Genomic DNA, 16,785 nt, shown 5'->3' on the forward strand with positions numbered 1-16,785 from the left:
CGACGTACTAATTGAACTATCAGACGACGACTCGACATAAAAATGTATGGTAACATGACACGAGGGAGGAGATGGGGTCGGTAAAATAAGGGAGAACGGGCAAAAAAACCCGAGTTTGGATATATTTTGTTCACATCGGATTTTTTAGTATACTAGTAATATATGGAAGAAATTATTTGTGATGTTCTTAAATTTCTACATACTCAGAGTCGCTATTAACTTATACGGAATATAACTCTTGAAAGAAAACTTCATCTCTGGTATAAATGTCGAAGGTAAATTATTATTATTATTATTATTATTATTATTTGCAAAATACAGTCATAGCCTTACGTGTTTAAATATTAAATACTGAAATTTAGAGAAAATAAAAATAAATACAAAATAGTTTAAAATTAATGAAATGTAAAACAACATATTCTAATTTAAGACTGGGAATTTAAACATGAGTCTACCCTATGCACATGTTAGAGTCTTTGCTCACGATGTCACCGTCCTCCGTATATGTGCACATTGCCTTTACCTGAAAAATGATGTGGCACACAATGTGAGTATTTTGAAGAATAGGTGGCCCCATTATAGGGGGTCATGCAAATGCAAACACATGCTCTTGAGACTTATCTCTGTTCTATAGGGATGGCCTCCAATCTCGGACTTATATGAATGTGGAGTACTTCCCTACACACATGCGAGTATGAATCTCCAGGGGGCTCGCACACCCCCTAGATCCTCTTTGGTAAAGCTAATATGTAGCCACGTTTGAAGGTCAGTGGAACCCCTTGGTGTCATGCTCCCAATGAACACCCTTATCATCATAATGTGCTCGTCCGCACTCATCATGAGGTCCCTCTAATTTCTATCTTATCATCTCTTTTGACACAACCTTCTAGTCTCATCTCTTTGTTACGTTAAGTAATACATGTTCGCTAGATATTTATATTAATATCATTTTCATGCTCTTAGACTTGTGTTCTATGTCGGTCTATTGATATGATGTAATATGACACTCATCATCATATAGCACGCTTAATATGAAAAATATAAACATATTAAGACAAACGTCATGTAATCATTATACTCACATATACTCATACATCAATATATACTCATATAAAGCGCATCAAGCATATCAAGTACGTCATTCGTCAAAATATATATATTACGCACATCATCAAGCATCATATACTCATACATCATTATATACTCATACATCATCATAAACGCATACATTTTCATATACTCATGCATCATCATATGCTAGTACACAGAATCCTACGATACAACTCATACATCATAAATTGTAACGCATTCAATTTCTAGTCCATCCTATAGTAAGGTCACTTACTTGGTTGGTCTTATTCGAAGTTCTCCCTAATTATGCTAAACGTAACCTCTCATTCCTAAAGAGCTACTCCAAAGGTCGTCGAGTTTGTTTTCTATCATACCGTTCGTTATCTTTCGTTAGTATTTCACAATTCAATTAATAATTAATTAATAAATGTGAAACAAACCCCAAAATGACCTCAATTACCTTAATCGGGGTCGAAAACGAGTCCGAGCAGATCGAAACAGTGGAAACCAGGCCAAAATTGGAGAAGTCGAGGAGCCGTAGGTGGAAGGCGCGAGCCGTTTAAGCCGATCCGGACCGAAGAGCGCGACACGTCGTGCAGGTGGCGTCGAGTCGGGGCGCAGGTTGAAATCTGGTTCGGGTCACGTCTGCAGGCCGGATTTTGGGCTTCGATTCACGGGCTGGGCCGCAGGTGAGCTTGGGTCGTGGGTTAGCAGGCTAGACCATGGGCCTCAGTTGTAGGCTGGACTTGGTTTTGGGCTCTCGAGTCGCAGAGACGTTGGGCTGGGATTGCGGCGTGGGCTACTGCACGTTGGGTCCGACCCGAACACCCGAAAACTCGACGTTCTGCTTCCGTTTCTCTCTCTCTTATCCTAACGTCCTTCCGACAACTAATTTTTTTAACATTTATTTTTGTACCTAAAAAATGTATTTAAATTTTTAAAAAAATTTATGAGTAAACTATACTAAAATTGATTTTTTTTAATCTCTCTAAGCTTTTTTTAATAAATTTTAAAAAATGCCTAATAAATCAATATCATTGTTATAATAATTAAAAAATTAAAAAATTTATTAGATAAAAAATAACTGTTGCATCAATTTTTTTTATCTAAAAAAATTAATGAGGGTAGGATGATTATTTAAAAATACTCATAAATGACCTCAAGATCTAAAATACATACGACCTAAACTCATATCTTTACCTCGATCTCTAACTTTATTTCAGAGTGAATTTGGATGATAGTGCTTCTCTACCGATCCATTCATCAATTTTGTTAAAATTAAATAATAATAAGAGTAATCCAATCCATGTTTTTCATCAAAATCCGAATAAATTTAGATTAAAAAATAGTGGTAAATGAAAAAAAAAATCCGAATCCATTCATCATTTTGATGATAGTTTTTGGGCTTACTTTCCAGGCAGTGCTGGCTATGTTCATCAGCAGACCCACCTCATTTCCTCCATTTTTGATAAGTCTCTTTGCAGCGGCTATGTTGATTAGCTTGGCACTTTCACTTGCTGCGCTTTTTCTTCAAACTGCCTTCCCAAGAATCGCGCTTTCGTTCGGCAAGATCGGTGCTATGCTAGCTGCTGTTGGTGCGTGCATCATGGCTAGTCTTCTTCTTCTAAAGCATCAGAATTTCAGTTGGATTCCTTGGCTGGCATGCGGCTTCGCCTTGATGGCCTTCCTTCTATCATTCAAGTGAACTTCACAAAACCTGGGTGTTTCTTGTGTAGCAGCCGCAGCCATCTCTTTGTTTGTTAACACAGCCTCTGGCAGTTGTGTAGTAAGGAGTCATTAGATCTACGAAATAAAGATGACAGCATCAACAAAGATAGGTTCAGGAAACACATATAACTGAAGTGGCTCTTCATACGTTCGTTTGTTATAATTTAGAGATTTATTAGACCTGTCTTCTTAAATTTAGATGGAATATCTCAAGATAAAAACATTTGTTGGAGATTTGAATCACTCCACAAGAAGCAAGATTGATCATGTCGAGCTTCAATGATTCTAAACATGCAACCTAAATTACATGGAATTGCAAAGAAACGTAGCCTTCGGATAAAAGAAAGGTAAGAACACTTAGTCTTATTGATAAGGAATCCCTCTGAGTGAAAGTAAAATTCTGATTACCTCGTTAATCAAATATCTCAAGACAAGAACACTTGTTTGAGATTCAAATCACTCTACAAACAAGATTTTAATCATGTCGAGTTTGAATGATTCTAAACCTGCAAACTACGTATAATTGCCAAAAAAAAACTTAGCCCTTGGCTAAATGAAAGGTAAGAAGAACACTTAGGCGTAATGATAAAGAATCACTCGAAGGGAAAGTAAAATTATGATTACCTCATTGATCAAATATCTCACGGCAACAACACTTGTTTGATATTCGAATCACTCCACAATCAACATCGATCGTGTCAAAAGCTTGAATGATTCTAAACATGCCACCTAAATTGCATAGAATTGCAAAGAAACTTAACTCTGGGCTAAAAGGAAGGTAAGAACATTTGGCCCTAATGATAAGGAATCACTCCAAGTGAGAGTAAAATTTGGATTACCTTGTTGATCAAATATCTCTTGAGATTTGAATCCCTCCACAACAAGATTGATCATCGAGCTTGAATGATTCTAAACATGCAATCTAAACTACATAGAATTGCACAAATGCTCTTTTTACTGCATTTTCTAAATCTCCATACATAGATAACATACATGGTTTTATAGTCTCAAAATGAAAACCAATCTTCCATGAGTCATTCCAAAAGTTGTAACGTTCATACTTTAGGACCATAATTAGCCAATTTGTATACTTTAGGACCATAATTAACAATTTTGTAAATTCACGCCAATAAAAACCTTAAAATACATCAAAAAAGCACTATAACTCTAGATTAATATCCACCCAAAATTTGTAATCATCTAAGAATAAATGGAGCTTTATGAATGACAATATCTTATGATAACTTGAACAACATTTTCTTCTCAAGTTTTCTTAACGTAATTCATAGAATTTCATGGTACCTAAAGTCCCAGAGCAGTCAAATTTACTTGAAAAACCTTAATCGATCTACCATTATTCTAGAGGAAGATGTTTATACCCCAAAACAGCCTTAAATCCCTATTAGAACAATTTGAATCCGTTCAAAACTACAACAGAGAATTCCCAAGAGTTACAAACTACTTTACAACACTTGAAAAGAGTTCAAAAGAGCATAAACAAAACTTTCCTCATTAAAACTTACCAAAACGGACAACAATCCTTTCTGAAAAGTGTTCAAATGAGTCCGTTATCCATCCAATACTACAAATATAAAAGTTCTAAGGGTTAGAATCTAAGCCACAACACTTGGAAGAGTTCGAAAGGAGTTTAGAGCGTTCTTACTCACTAAATCTTACCGAAAAAGACCCGTAGATTCGAAGTCGTTAGGGAGGGGGAAATGTAAATCAAAGGTCCATTGAGCATAGACCATTACCGAAAATCAACGAAAGAGAGAAATAACCGTTCAAAATCGCCGGAATCGTGAGGATGTTCAGACTTGAGTCCGCTCCGGCGAGTGGCGCCTGCAGAACGGGTCACCAGCCATTGCAGGGGTAGCAAGTCATCAATACAGCTATTGAAGAAGACGCCGGTGGAAGTTGTCGTCACGTGCAGGTGTCGCCGGAAGGATCGATGCTCTGATCAAAATTGGTGGAAGCTTGAAGGAGAAGAAGCCAAAGGAGTGACTGAACAAACTACCGTTTAAGCGTGCTATTTCGTTGGTCTGAGTTCAACCAATTATTTCCATTATAAAATTTTTTAATTCACCACTTAATTTTAATATACAATTTAAAATTTTTACTTTTTAAAATAATATTTTTTTTAAAGAGTAGTGGAGAATAAATAATAAAAAATAATTATAAAATTAAATAAAATTAACAATAAATTTTGGTAATTCGTAAAATTCAAATGGATTCAATTTCAATAGTAAGAATTATGTTTATTATATTTGACACGATTTATATTTTAGATTAAAAAAATAAACCCGGAATATTTTTGGCATCCAACTCAATACATAAACCACAAAATTCAAAAAGCTTGTCTGACCAAACTCAGAAAAAATGAAAACGATAAAAGAGACACAGTTGAGTTATGCTCATGTTGACCTTAAATCTGAACGTCTAAACTTTTAACTTGAATTGACCATTTAAACATCTAATCTCTTGTACTAGAGTATACATTTTATACCGTTGAGTTATGTTCGAATTGACTCTAAATTTAAATAACTGAACTTATACCTTAGTATTTAGCTAAACTTTTTTATTCGTATTTTATAATATTATAGATATTTTGAAATTTTTTAAAAAATATGAAAGATATTAATGAAACTTTTTAAAATTTAAAGTTAAACGATAATAATATTCTTTTAAACTTTTTAAAATTATTTTGAAAATAGTTTTTTATAGATAAATCATAATGTTTAGATATATTTTTATTAATTTAGAAAAATATATTAAGTCGACATACGCTTGAAAAATAATTAGGAATGTCTCGGTCAAATAATTCCTTTATAGTATAAGAAAGGTCTTGACTTTGATTTTTATACAACTTTCATAATCAATTAAATTTCTCTCTCTAAATTCTAGAACATTCCTACTCCACCGTAAAGTTATGATACCTATGATGAATTGGGATTAAAAGATTCGATCTGGGTTTAAAAGATTCGATCTGGGTCGAGACCGTATGTTTTATGTCTATTAAAGTGTAATAATTTTTCTTTTACATTCAAATATACGACTGTGATTACGAGTATATCATGACATTTTAATCTAATTCATGTGTGAATACTTTTAAAACTTGGATAAATTATTGATAATCGGATGATTATTTAAAAATACTCAATAAGTGACCTCGAGGTCAAAAATGCACAGACTAATTTCATTTCAGAGTGAGTTTGGATGATATTCGAACTATAGGACTTTTTTTCGTCAATTTTTTTAAAGTTAAATAATATATGTAATGGTCAAAGTACAAGCCCACCGCTAGCAGATATTGTTCTAGGGCTAACTTCCCCTCAACACTTTAAAATGCATCTATTAGGTGGTAAAGGGTGTTTCGTTCTCTTCCCCAACCATAGAATATCACAATATATAAAAATGGTTGGAATCCACACTTTTGATTTTTTGATAAAAAAATCTTAATCAATCGAACGGACGTTCAATTTAGATTAAAAAAAAAAAAATCATTCTATAGCTCCGTTTCATAACTAATTGATAAAGAAGAAGAGGATAAAAAAAAAAAACCTAATAATTTTCATTATTAAAAATGTAAAATAACCCTAAACTTTTAATCTCAAAACCACTAAATTAAAATTTTAATTTGGCATTTTTCTTTTCTTTTTCCTTTCAAGTTGCAAGTGGTGGTGCTGACCAAGAGTAAGCTTGGGCAAGTGAACTTGGACTGGCCAACTCATCAACCCCTAATACAATTTGCCCCTAATACAATTTGTGCAAAATTTCCACACTATATAAAAGGCTCAAAGTCGTCATCATAACCCATTTTTGATATTGAGAGATTTCCTTTCTCTTTTCACAATGGGATCAACTCCACAGCATGTTTCCATCGACATGAATCAATTCTCTTCTATCCAGGGAGCCTCAGATGGCTTACCCAGGGAGCCTCAGGCTCGCAATAATCTTGGGAAGATAGTTTTTGGGCTTACCTTCCAGGCAGTGCTGGCTCTGTTCATCAGCACACCCACCTCATTTCCTCCACTTTTGATAAATCTCTTTGCAGCGGCTATGTTGATTAGCTTGGTACTTTCACTTGCTGCGCTTTTTCTTCAAACTGCCTTCCCAAGAATCGCGCTTTCGTTCGGCAAGATCAGTGCTATGCTAGCTGCTGTTGGTGCGTGCATCATGGCTAGTCTTCTTCTAAAGCATCAGAATTTCAGTTGGATTCCTTGGCTGGCATGCGGCTTCGCCTTGATGGCCTTCATTCTATCATTCAAGTGAACTTCACAAAACCTGGGTTTTTGTTCTGTAGCAGTCTCTGATACTCATCCGGCCCCAAACTGGATGCCACAGATCATGGGTTCTTGAGCTTGTTCGTTAAGAAAGGCTCTGGCAGTTTGTGTAGTAAGGAGTCATTAGATCTACGAAATAAAGATGACAGCATCAACAAAGATAGGTTCAGGAAACACATATAGCTGAAGTGGCTCTTCACCAGTTTTTACATTTTTAGCCTAAACAAGCTCAATCACAATGGGCATATACTCATGTACTCATTTTTTTGGAGTGGCTCTTCATACGTTCGTTTGTTATAATTTAGAAATTTATTAGACATGTCTTCTTTTAAGTTTAGATTGAATATCTCAAGATAAAAATATTTGTTGGAGATTAGAATCACTCCACAAGCAAGATTGATCATGTCGAGCTTGAATGATTCTAAACATGCAACCTAAACTACATAGAATTGCAAATAAACTTAGCCTTCGGATAAAGGAAAGGTATGAACACTTAGTCTTATTGATAAGGAATCCCTCTAAGGGAAAGTAAAATTATGATTACCTCGTTGATCAAATATCTCACGGCAACAACACTTGTTTGATATTCGAATCACTCCACAATCAACATCAATCATGTCAAAAGCTTGAATGATTCTAAACATGCCACCTAAATTGCATAGAATTGCAAAGAAACTTAGCTCTCGGCTAAAAGGAAGGTAAGAACATTTAGCCCTAATGATAAGAAATCACTCTAAGTGAAAGTAAAATTTGGATCACACACTTAAATTTGGATTACCTTGTTGATCAAATATCTGAAGACAAGAACCATTGTTTGAAATTTGAATCCCTCCACAACAAGATTGATCGTGTCGAGCTTGAATGATTCTAAACATGCAATCTAAACTACATAGAATTGCACAAATGCTCTTTTTACTACATTTTCTAAGTCTCCATACATAGATAACATACATGGTTTTATATAGCCTCAAAATGAAAACCAATCTTCCAGGAGTCATTCCAAAAGTTGTAATGTTCATACTTTATGACCATAATTAGCCAATTTGTATACTTTATGACCATAATTAACAACTTTGTAAATTCAGTCTTCAAGCCAATAAAAACTTTAAAATACATTAAAAGAGCACCATAACTCTAGATTATCATCCACCCAAATTTTGTAACTATCTAAGAATAAATGGAGCTTGATTCTTCTTTAACATGGCATGAATGACAACATCTTGTGATAATTTGAACAACATCTTCTTCACATCTTCCTTAAAATTGATCTTATATGATTTATATCACTACCAGTAGAATTTCACGTAACTAAAGTTCTCCTAGAAGAGTCAAATTTACTTGTAAAACCTTAATCCGGCTACAATTATACTCGAAGGAGATGTTTATACCTAAAACAGCCTTAACTCCCTATTAGAACAATTTGAATCCGTTCAAAACTACAACAGAGAATTCCCAAGAGTTACAAACTACTTTACAACACTTAAAAAGAGTTCAAAAGAGCATAAACCAAACTTTCCTCATTAAAACTTACCAAAACGGACAACCATCCTTGCTGAAAAGTGTTCAAATGAGTCCGTTATCCATCCAATACTACAAATATAAAAGTTCTAAAGGTTAGAATCTAAGCCACAACACTTGAAAGAGTTCGAAAGGAGTTTAGAGCGTTCTTACTCATTAAATCTTACCGAAAAAGACCCGTAGATTCGAAGTCGTTAGGGAGAGGGAAATGTAAATCAAAGGTCCATTGAGCATAGATCATTACCGAAAATCAACGAAAGAGAGAAATAACCGTTGAAAATCGCCGGAATCGTGAGGATGTTCAGACTTGAGTCCGCTCCGGCGAGTGGCGCCTGCAGAACGGGTCACCAGCCATTGCAGGGGTAGCAAGTCATGAATGCAGCTATTGAAGAAGACGCCGGTGGAAGTTGTCGTCACGTGCAGGTGTTGCCGGAAGGATCGATGCTCTGATCAAAATTGCTGGAAGCTTGAAGGAGAAGAAGCCAAAGGAGTGACTGACCAAACTACCCATTTGCCTCCAATGATTATCTATAATAATAAGCGTGTTATCTGATTGGGCCTCACTTCAACCAATTATTTCCATTATAAAAAATTTCAATTCACCACTTAATTTTAATATACAATTTAAAATTTTTACTTTTTAAAATAATATTTTTTTAAGAGTAGTGGCCGAATAAATAATTATAAAATTAAACATAAATAGAATAAATATATATGTATATATATATATATACATATATAAAATGGTAGGGTAAACCAAATTTGAAGGACTAAACTGTAAATTGTAAATTTGAATGACTAGACTTTAAATTAAATCGAGCACTTAAATCTCTGATATCTTGTCTGAGAGTATATATTTTATTTAGTTGAGTTATGTTCGGGTTGACCCTAAATCTGAACCACTAAACTTATAAATTGAATCGAGCATTTAAATCTCTAATCTTCTGTCCAAGAGTATTTTATCTTGTTGAGTTATGTTCGGGTTGACCCTAAATCTAAATGACTAAACTGATAACTTGAATCGAGCATTTAAACCTCTAATCACAGGTCTGAGAGAGTTATGTTTGAATGGACCTTAAATTTAAACAACTAAACTCGAGTTAATCTTTGTTGGTATTTTTTTTTTCTTACGAATTTACCCTTAAATATTTAAATATTATTCAAATCCCAATTTTGATTAACTTCAATGTCAGACTTGTTGATCTGCAGTTGTATTTTCACAAAGGCCACAAAAAAGTAACTCAGCCTTTGGAGCTTTGGCTTCACGTGTTCATCTTTATGGCTCGCAATCATTCACTTATCAATAGTAAATCAAGCTATCGTGCGCCAATCGAGGCCAGAATCAACGATGCATCCTTGATCGGTTCCTTTGAGCCTGGCTGAATGCTGATGTATACTCTCGCGGTTCACGTTAGTGATTTTGACTCGCCAATGGTTGATTCTGACGGCTGAAATGGAAACCGATGGTGGTTAAGTTCTGCTGAGAGATCTTCGTTCTTTTTGTCTATCAGACTGACGAATCCGGCTTGTTCTTCAAGGTATGTTGCTTTTTCTCCCGAAAATTTTGGTTTCTCAGTCGATTTGGGCGTAATTTTGTATCTGCTGGATTTTGTTCTCAATGCAGTGCTCCTTTTGTTTCCACTGGATTGATTCTCTTAAGCTATTTGGTTGATTGCATGAGATTTTGTTCCTCAATTAGGTTTTCGGTCTTGCTTGCTATGACTTTCGTGTTTTCGAATCGTTTCTGGAATTACAGGTCTTAAAATGGCTAAATAAGTGTAAGAAACTTATGGTTATAGTACTATTTGTGATGCTTTCCAATTTACCAGGTTTTAGTAAGATTGAGCTATGGGGATGATGGATGAGAATACTTGCAATCAAGAATCTCAAGGACTTGAAATGCAAGAACTGGAGAGTACTATGAAAACTTTGACCAAACTGGAATTGAACTTGGCGTATTCCTCGGAGAAGTTGACGAATCTTCATGTGCTTTTAATGTGTCTAATGGCTCAGGAGAATGATTTTGAGGGAGCGGATCTGGAGAATGATTCTATCCCAGATGATTTGTTTGAGAAGGTGTTGGCATTTGATTTCTTGTCTGGCTTTTTGGACTCTGAGGTAAGAGAGCTGGACAGTAACATGGATTCACTCGAAGCGGAAATAGTTCATTCCCGTGGAATGATATCTTCTTGTACACAATCAAGTGAAGTTTTCAATGCAGTAGAAGAGAAATTGAATGATTCTGAAAGATCGATCATTCAATCCCGACAGCAGATTTTAGAAGTGAAGATGCAGTTAACCAAATTGCAGAGAATGGTTTTAAGCAGTGGAAATTGTTCGTGTTTTTTTTTTTTCTTTTGATTGAGTTATTAGTGACATTAGACAATGTAGAACTAACTATTTTGCAATTCTGATTACTCTTCCTTTGTGACAGGGAGATTGGAGGATCCTGTGATGTCGTCCCAAAATGATCAAGTTCTCAACATTAATGGGAAATCAAATCCAATAACTGAACAACAAAGACATATTCTAAGGATGCTAGAAAAATCACTTGCAAGGGAGCTAGATCTCGAGAAGAAGTTGTCAGAATCAAAGCAACGGGAAGAAGAGCTTAGATTGAAGCTACACTATACCGAACAGGTTACTTTGAGAATGGAAGAGGCTGCAGAAGTCGTTTGGGGTAGGTTTCTAGAGGCCGATAATAGTGTTGAGATTCTCATGGGGATTTCAAAGGAATTAGTTGGCCGCCTCCAGCTCGTCCAATTCAATCTACATGGTTCATTTCAACGCGAAAACGAGATCAAAGCTAAATTTCAAGATTGGATGGAGCAGCTTAAAGCAAAAGAAGTGTCGATACAGAAGCTCGAGAAAAGGAACGCTGATCTAATTGCCAAGAATGCTGAACTAGATAAATTGAGGGAAGAAGTGAAGTCTCTTGAGGATCAGGTTAAAGAATCTAAGCTTGATCTGAAAAGTGCATATGACTCGAATGAAGCAAGTCAAGATCAGCTTATTGAAATGGAAAATCTTATTGAGTCACTGAAAGAGAGCATCTGCATATCAGAAAATAGAGCAGAGAATGTTGAAGCCAAGCTCACACAGCTGCAAGAGACGAACTTAGAACTTACTGAAGAAGTAAGTTTTCTTAAAGATAGTGTAAGCAACAAAGAGAAAAAGGTTGGTTCACTTGAAAAACAGTTGAGGGAACTAGAGATTCAATTGCAGCATGCAAAATCATCATCAGAAGCAAATCAGGAGCAACAAAACATGTTATATTCTGCAATATGGGACATGGAAACTCTAATTGAAGAACTTAAATCCAAAGTTTCCAAAGCTGAAAGTAAGACTGATAGTGCAGAGGAGCATTGCATTATCTTGTCTGAAACCAACTTTGAACTCAATAAAGAACTTGCTTCCCTCAAGGCTCGAATCGAGTTCTTGGAGAAAGCGTTGGATCAAGCCAGGAGTGCAAAATTTACGAATGCAAATGAAATTAACTTGAGTACCAAGTTTATCATGGACATGGTGCTCCAACTAGCTGTCGAAAGGGATCGCATTCAGAGTCAGGTATTATTTTTCAAAATCGTCAGATCATTATAAATTTGGCTAGCTACACCTATTTGGATTTTTCAATCTCATGCATTTGAGTAACTTCAAATAATTGGAAGCAAGTTTTGATTTATCATGATATTAAAGCTTGGTCCTGATGAACAGATAAAATTAGCTCAAGTACATCAGTTTTGGTTAGAATTTTTTTGCCCATTTTTTAAAAAGCCTTCTGTTTTTCATATGTAGATACGTATATATTCATACTCTAATAGATGAATAATTCCCAAATTTGCTTCTGCAGCTATCCCTCTTGACAAATGATAACAAAGCTTTAATAGAGAGATTGAAAAATGTAAAAAATGGCGCATCTGTAGTAACACGTGACAGAGGAGACTACGACGAGGAGCAACGGTCAGCTCCGATGAAAGATGTAAATATACTGGCTCAATGATGTCTAAGGAATCTTGTATGGAGTCTTTGCAGAAAGGTCAAGAGGCAGGTACTCGTTCTTGTAAATCGCGTTGAATTGAGCTAATCAAATTTCTTGATGATTATACACAACAGCCAACACTCTGCTCAACACTAAGCTTCTAACTTCACAACCTTTTATTTTTCTTGGTATCAGATTACTAAAGGACCTGAAGCCACGCCCAAGTGCTGGGCTGAAGGTACTTCTTCTGTATCCGTAAGTTAAAATGCTGAGAATTTCGTGTGTATTATTATTATTATTTTGTCACTTTTATCATTACTTATTTCAGCATCATTGTATCCTTCTAGCCAGAGTGTTCCCCATTCTCTGGTTTCTTGTGGTTGAGATTTTCATGGCCTTTGGATCCAAAAGAAAAAAAAAAAGTTGGGAGAGAGCCTAAGGTAACTGCACATTGCACCCCATGTACTCCATTATTGTTGTCAAATACATTTGTTTTTAGGTTGTGGTGGTTTCTTTGAACTTATGGTGAGGTTGTGTGGGATTTGTCTTCATTGCTCAAAGGTGAATATAAATTATTGTATTTGGGCATGTGTATATATATATATATATATATATATATATTATAGAGATATATAGATATATAGATATTTAGTTTCGACCTGATCACGTTGGAATTTGATTTTTAATTGGTCTCCATAGTAAAGTGTTGTCATTTGAGCTGACTTTCTCTTTTTTTTTTTTTTTTTTTTTTTTTTTTTTTTTTTTTTTTTGTTTGTTTGTTTGTTTGTTTGTTTGTAACCTAGGTCTATAGTTATCGATTTGAACGTAAAACTATGCATTAAAAAAATAAAATGAAATGAACGTGTTTTACGAATAATTGTTTAGGAAGTTTCAAGTAGGATTAGATTTGATTCTGTATGGCGTATTAGAGATGCATTTCAATCATTTTTAGAGATGCATTTCAATCATTTTTGCAATACTCTCGTCCACACAGAGACAAAATGGAGGACTAGTGCCAACAGTTCATTAAGGAAGAAAGGACTTATTGAGCCGAGATCATTAACTAATACTAATCTAATACTAATAGAATAGAAAGAACTGTCTTTTCTGTATACTTTCCTCGGGTCTGTTGCTACCGCGGGCTTTATGCAATCAATCGGGTCAATTTTATTTTATTTTATTTATTTATTTATTTATTTGGACTAACATTATTCCATCTCTTGTTTCCCATTTTTTTGATCTAAGGCTGCCATTATCCAGATAAATCGACACAAATTCGGTGAAGGTATTATAATTAATCTAAAAAACAGAAGAAAAATTTAGTAGGTTGGATTTATTCTATTTTAGTCTATGCATTTTTAATTATCTAAATTTAGTAATTGTTTTTCTTTTCATCATCATTATCCATGTTATTAATTTATTTAAATGTTATTATTATTTAACCAATTTCCATAAATTAGATCTTGGATTTGGACAATTGAAGTATGGATTAAAATGAAATTGATGGACCTAAATATGATTTTTCTAAATACATTAAAATTATGTTGATTAAATTATACCGAAAATACCACTTGATTGAGGTAGGTTTCAATGACCTTGAAAATATTTATTTTTACTTTTTAAACATCGAAATTTATTAAAATAATAATAATAATAAAGAGTTTTTCATTAAAAAAAAAAATCAATTCGACTATTAACGTGTAAAAATTGAAAGACATACGTGACTTTATTTAGAACATCATTCACATAAATTGGTGTTAGCAAGTTATATGTAAAAATAATTATATAAATTATTTCTATCAAAATTAGATAAATTATTTCAATCTTCCATAACTTAATTCCATGTTTTAGTTTTAAAAAATTCAAAGATTAATTTAATATATGTTATTTGGAACCCATTTTAAAGTTATAAAGTAAAAAAAGGAATTTTAGAAGTCTATTTGGTATAATTTAACTAAATAATGTTATATATATATATATATATATATATATATATATATATATTTATCGAGTTACAAATTGTGAGTATTTTAATTAAATTAAAACTATTTATTTACTAATTTTTTTTTATTAAATAATATAGGAGAAGATTCGAACCTCTAATCTTTTGATTGATAATACATATCAAAATTAGTTGATTTCTTAGTTAAAATTTATTTATTTTGACGGTTGGTTATGAGAATTTAAACCGGTAGTTAATTATGATTAACTAGTAAATTTTATCCTTTTTAATCTTTGAATTTAATAAATTATAAATAAATGAATAAATAATTGTAACCCAATGGAATTTAATTTCTATTTATTTCGTAGGGTCCCCAGATCTCGGAGAAGCAAGGAATGGGGACAAAACCCTAATCCAGCAAACACTTTGTATAAAACCCGATAGGTTGGTTCACAATCAGCATAACCTAAAATGGAGCTTCGGCCATTGGCTTCTCTCGAGAGCCATCTCCTTCAAATCGATTCTCTGGTCAGCAACGTGTTACTTAGCAATTGGTATAAGAATTTGATTTTTCTTGTTTTGCTTTCATTTTCTTGCATGATTTGATCTGATGCACCAAGCAGCCCCTTGCTTCTCCGAGTTTAGTTGCAAGGAAAATCGAGAAAAGGGTATACTTGTGGTGCTACATTCATTTTTGGCCTTTACATCTATGGTTTTGGGGAAGATTTTCTCCCGCTCAACCCTGTTTGGCCAAAGAAACAATCAATCATATATTCGTCTTCAGAATGTGAATTTTTCTCTTATTTCAGTCTCGATTTTTGTATAAAGAATGTAAAATGGCCATTCAAGATGATGAAGCGTTTTTGAGGTGAACATATGATGTGCGTAACTCATATAATGTAATGCCTTCAAAGTTCTCTGATTGTTGTTGCCTGATGTCTTTTGACGCAACATTTTGTTGCCATCTCGACTGAATTTGAATTGATTTGGAAAATATGTTTTTGGTATTCTTCAAGGATAAGTGAATCGATGCAGGTATGATTTGAGCCTCCACAAGAAGGTGTACTCAATAATTTGAGTTGCTTTTTTTTTTTATTTTTATGATTATTATTGATTGATAAATTTGCTGTAAGAGAAGCAACGCAAAATGATGAAAACTTTGTTATCTGAAACTGATGTGGAACTTATATTATCATGGTCTTCAAAGTTCTCTGATTGTTGTTGCCTGATCTTTTCTGAATTTGAATTGATGCGTAAAATGTGATTTTGGTATTCTTCAAGGATTAGTGAATCGATTCAGGAATGATTTGAGCGTCTACAAGAAACTGTACTCAATAATTGGAGTAGCTTTTTTTTTTTTAATGATTATTATTGATTGATGAATTTGCTGTAAGAGAAGCAAGGCGAAATGATGAAAACTTTGTTATCTGAAACTGATGTGGAACTTATATCATCATGGTCTTCAAAGTTCGCTGATTGCCTTGCTGTTTTGCTGTTTTCTATCATATTAGATATAATCTTGGTGTCTAGTTTAATGGGGTAAGTTGAATATCTATTGGGGGAGGCCTTTCAAATTATTTAGAGTAGGTTAGCAATCCTGGTAGCACTCTAAAATTCATGGTCTGGAGAGAACTTGTATCTCAGGCCATACGAGCATTGTGCGACATTAATATCTCTCCTTTGGTTCTAATTGTTGCCTCAGTAATCCTCATGAAGTGGCTGGGGCAGAACTGGAGAGGACATAATGAAACTCTCATTTTATTTTCTTATCTCTGAGAATTTCTTTCTTCAAACTGCAAAGCCAATCAACATAGTAGCCCCGAAAAGAACCATAGGAAATGATGGATATGAAGAGGGCAAGCTGCTGAGAATCAAGGCTAAAAGTGCCCTGAAAGTTGGACCAAGAAATGACTTCTCAAGCTGAGGGATTTTGGCTGGTGAAGAAGGCGTCTGCATTTTGACGTAAATTGGCAGGCAATCTGACTCCCCAGGTAAAACTGCCGATTCCAGGATCCTTGTCGAGTTGATTTTCATGTCTAGGGAGGTTTCTTGTGGAGTTGATGCCATAGAGAATATGTAAGTTTTGCTCAATACTCTCAAGTCTTTTCCCTTTTTATGTTCCAATTGATTATTCTAGGATTTAGAGATGAAGTTTCAGTTACCGAAATAGACTACCTATTTCAATTGTTGTGCTTTCTTAAATTGCATACCTATACAAGGGTTCAAGTTTTGTCTCTCACCCAGATTTTTAGTAGTCTATTATT

General features: G+C 34.2%; 2 protein-coding genes, 1 long non-coding RNA gene and 2 other non-coding genes across 19 annotated transcripts; 3 read left to right on the plus strand and 2 right to left on the minus strand.

The window, feature by feature from the left end:
• Positions 1–2,303: 2,303 nt before the first annotated feature.
• Positions 2,304–4,833, minus strand: LOC111808128 (uncharacterized). 2 transcript variants are annotated; one of them, XR_015411436.1, is made up of 4 exons: positions 4,323–4,833; positions 3,639–3,726; positions 3,424–3,528; positions 2,304–2,874 (listed from the first exon to the last, which is right to left on the minus strand). It is a non-coding gene; the product is annotated as an uncharacterized LOC111808128 (long non-coding RNA). The 2 variants fall into 2 exon arrangements; XR_015411437.1 differs by having other exon boundaries at positions 2,305–2,874; positions 3,639–3,721.
• Positions 4,834–6,348: 1,515 nt separating this feature from the next.
• LOC147789752 (uncharacterized) lies at positions 6,349–9,145 on the minus strand. Of its 5 annotated transcripts, none has more exons than XR_015423326.1 (5): positions 8,768–9,145; positions 8,614–8,672; positions 7,861–7,967; positions 7,627–7,731; positions 6,349–7,211 (listed from the first exon to the last, which is right to left on the minus strand). XR_015423326.1 is itself a non-coding variant. In XM_087129607.1 (5 exons), the coding sequence occupies exons 2-5, from the start codon at positions 8,627–8,629 to the stop codon at positions 7,168–7,170; spliced, it is 267 nt and encodes an 88-aa protein (XP_086985733.1). In that variant the 5' UTR covers positions 8,630–8,672; positions 8,845–9,145; the 3' UTR covers positions 6,349–7,167. The 5 variants fall into 5 exon arrangements, 3 of the variants coding, with proteins under 3 accessions (XP_086985733.1, XP_086985731.1, XP_086985732.1); XM_087129607.1 differs by having other exon boundaries at positions 7,861–7,962; positions 8,845–9,145; XM_087129605.1 differs by having other exon boundaries at positions 7,861–7,962.
• Positions 9,146–9,817: 672 nt separating this feature from the next.
• LOC111808908 (WPP domain-interacting tail-anchored protein 2) lies at positions 9,818–16,760 on the plus strand. Of its 10 annotated transcripts, none has more exons than XR_015411475.1 (8): positions 9,818–10,138; positions 10,430–10,935; positions 11,035–12,167; positions 12,451–12,648; positions 12,775–12,834; positions 13,825–13,864; positions 14,890–15,075; positions 16,224–16,760. XR_015411475.1 is itself a non-coding variant. In XM_023695143.2 (5 exons), the coding sequence occupies exons 2-4, from the start codon at positions 10,449–10,451 to the stop codon at positions 12,598–12,600; spliced, it is 1,770 nt and encodes a 589-aa protein (XP_023550911.2). In that variant the 5' UTR covers positions 9,818–10,138; positions 10,430–10,448; the 3' UTR covers positions 12,601–12,648; positions 12,775–13,167. The 10 variants fall into 10 exon arrangements, 2 of the variants coding, with proteins under 2 accessions (XP_023550911.2, XP_023550912.2); XR_015411476.1 differs by having other exon boundaries at positions 14,890–15,049; XR_015411473.1 differs by having other exon boundaries at positions 14,890–16,760.
• LOC111809473 (small nucleolar RNA R160) lies at positions 15,663–15,741 on the plus strand. The gene has a single exon (XR_002817242.1). It is a non-coding gene; the product is annotated as a small nucleolar RNA R160 (small nucleolar RNA).
• LOC111809474 (small nucleolar RNA R160) lies at positions 15,924–16,002 on the plus strand. The gene has a single exon (XR_002817243.1). It is a non-coding gene; the product is annotated as a small nucleolar RNA R160 (small nucleolar RNA).
• Positions 16,761–16,785: the final 25 nt, after the last annotated feature.

The sequence above is a fragment of the Cucurbita pepo genome, chromosome 13 (genome assembly GCF_057944985.1).
Source record: "Cucurbita pepo subsp. pepo isolate OVF chromosome 13, ASM5794498v1, whole genome shotgun sequence".
Lineage (NCBI taxonomy): Eukaryota > Viridiplantae > Streptophyta > Magnoliopsida > Cucurbitales > Cucurbitaceae > Cucurbita > Cucurbita pepo.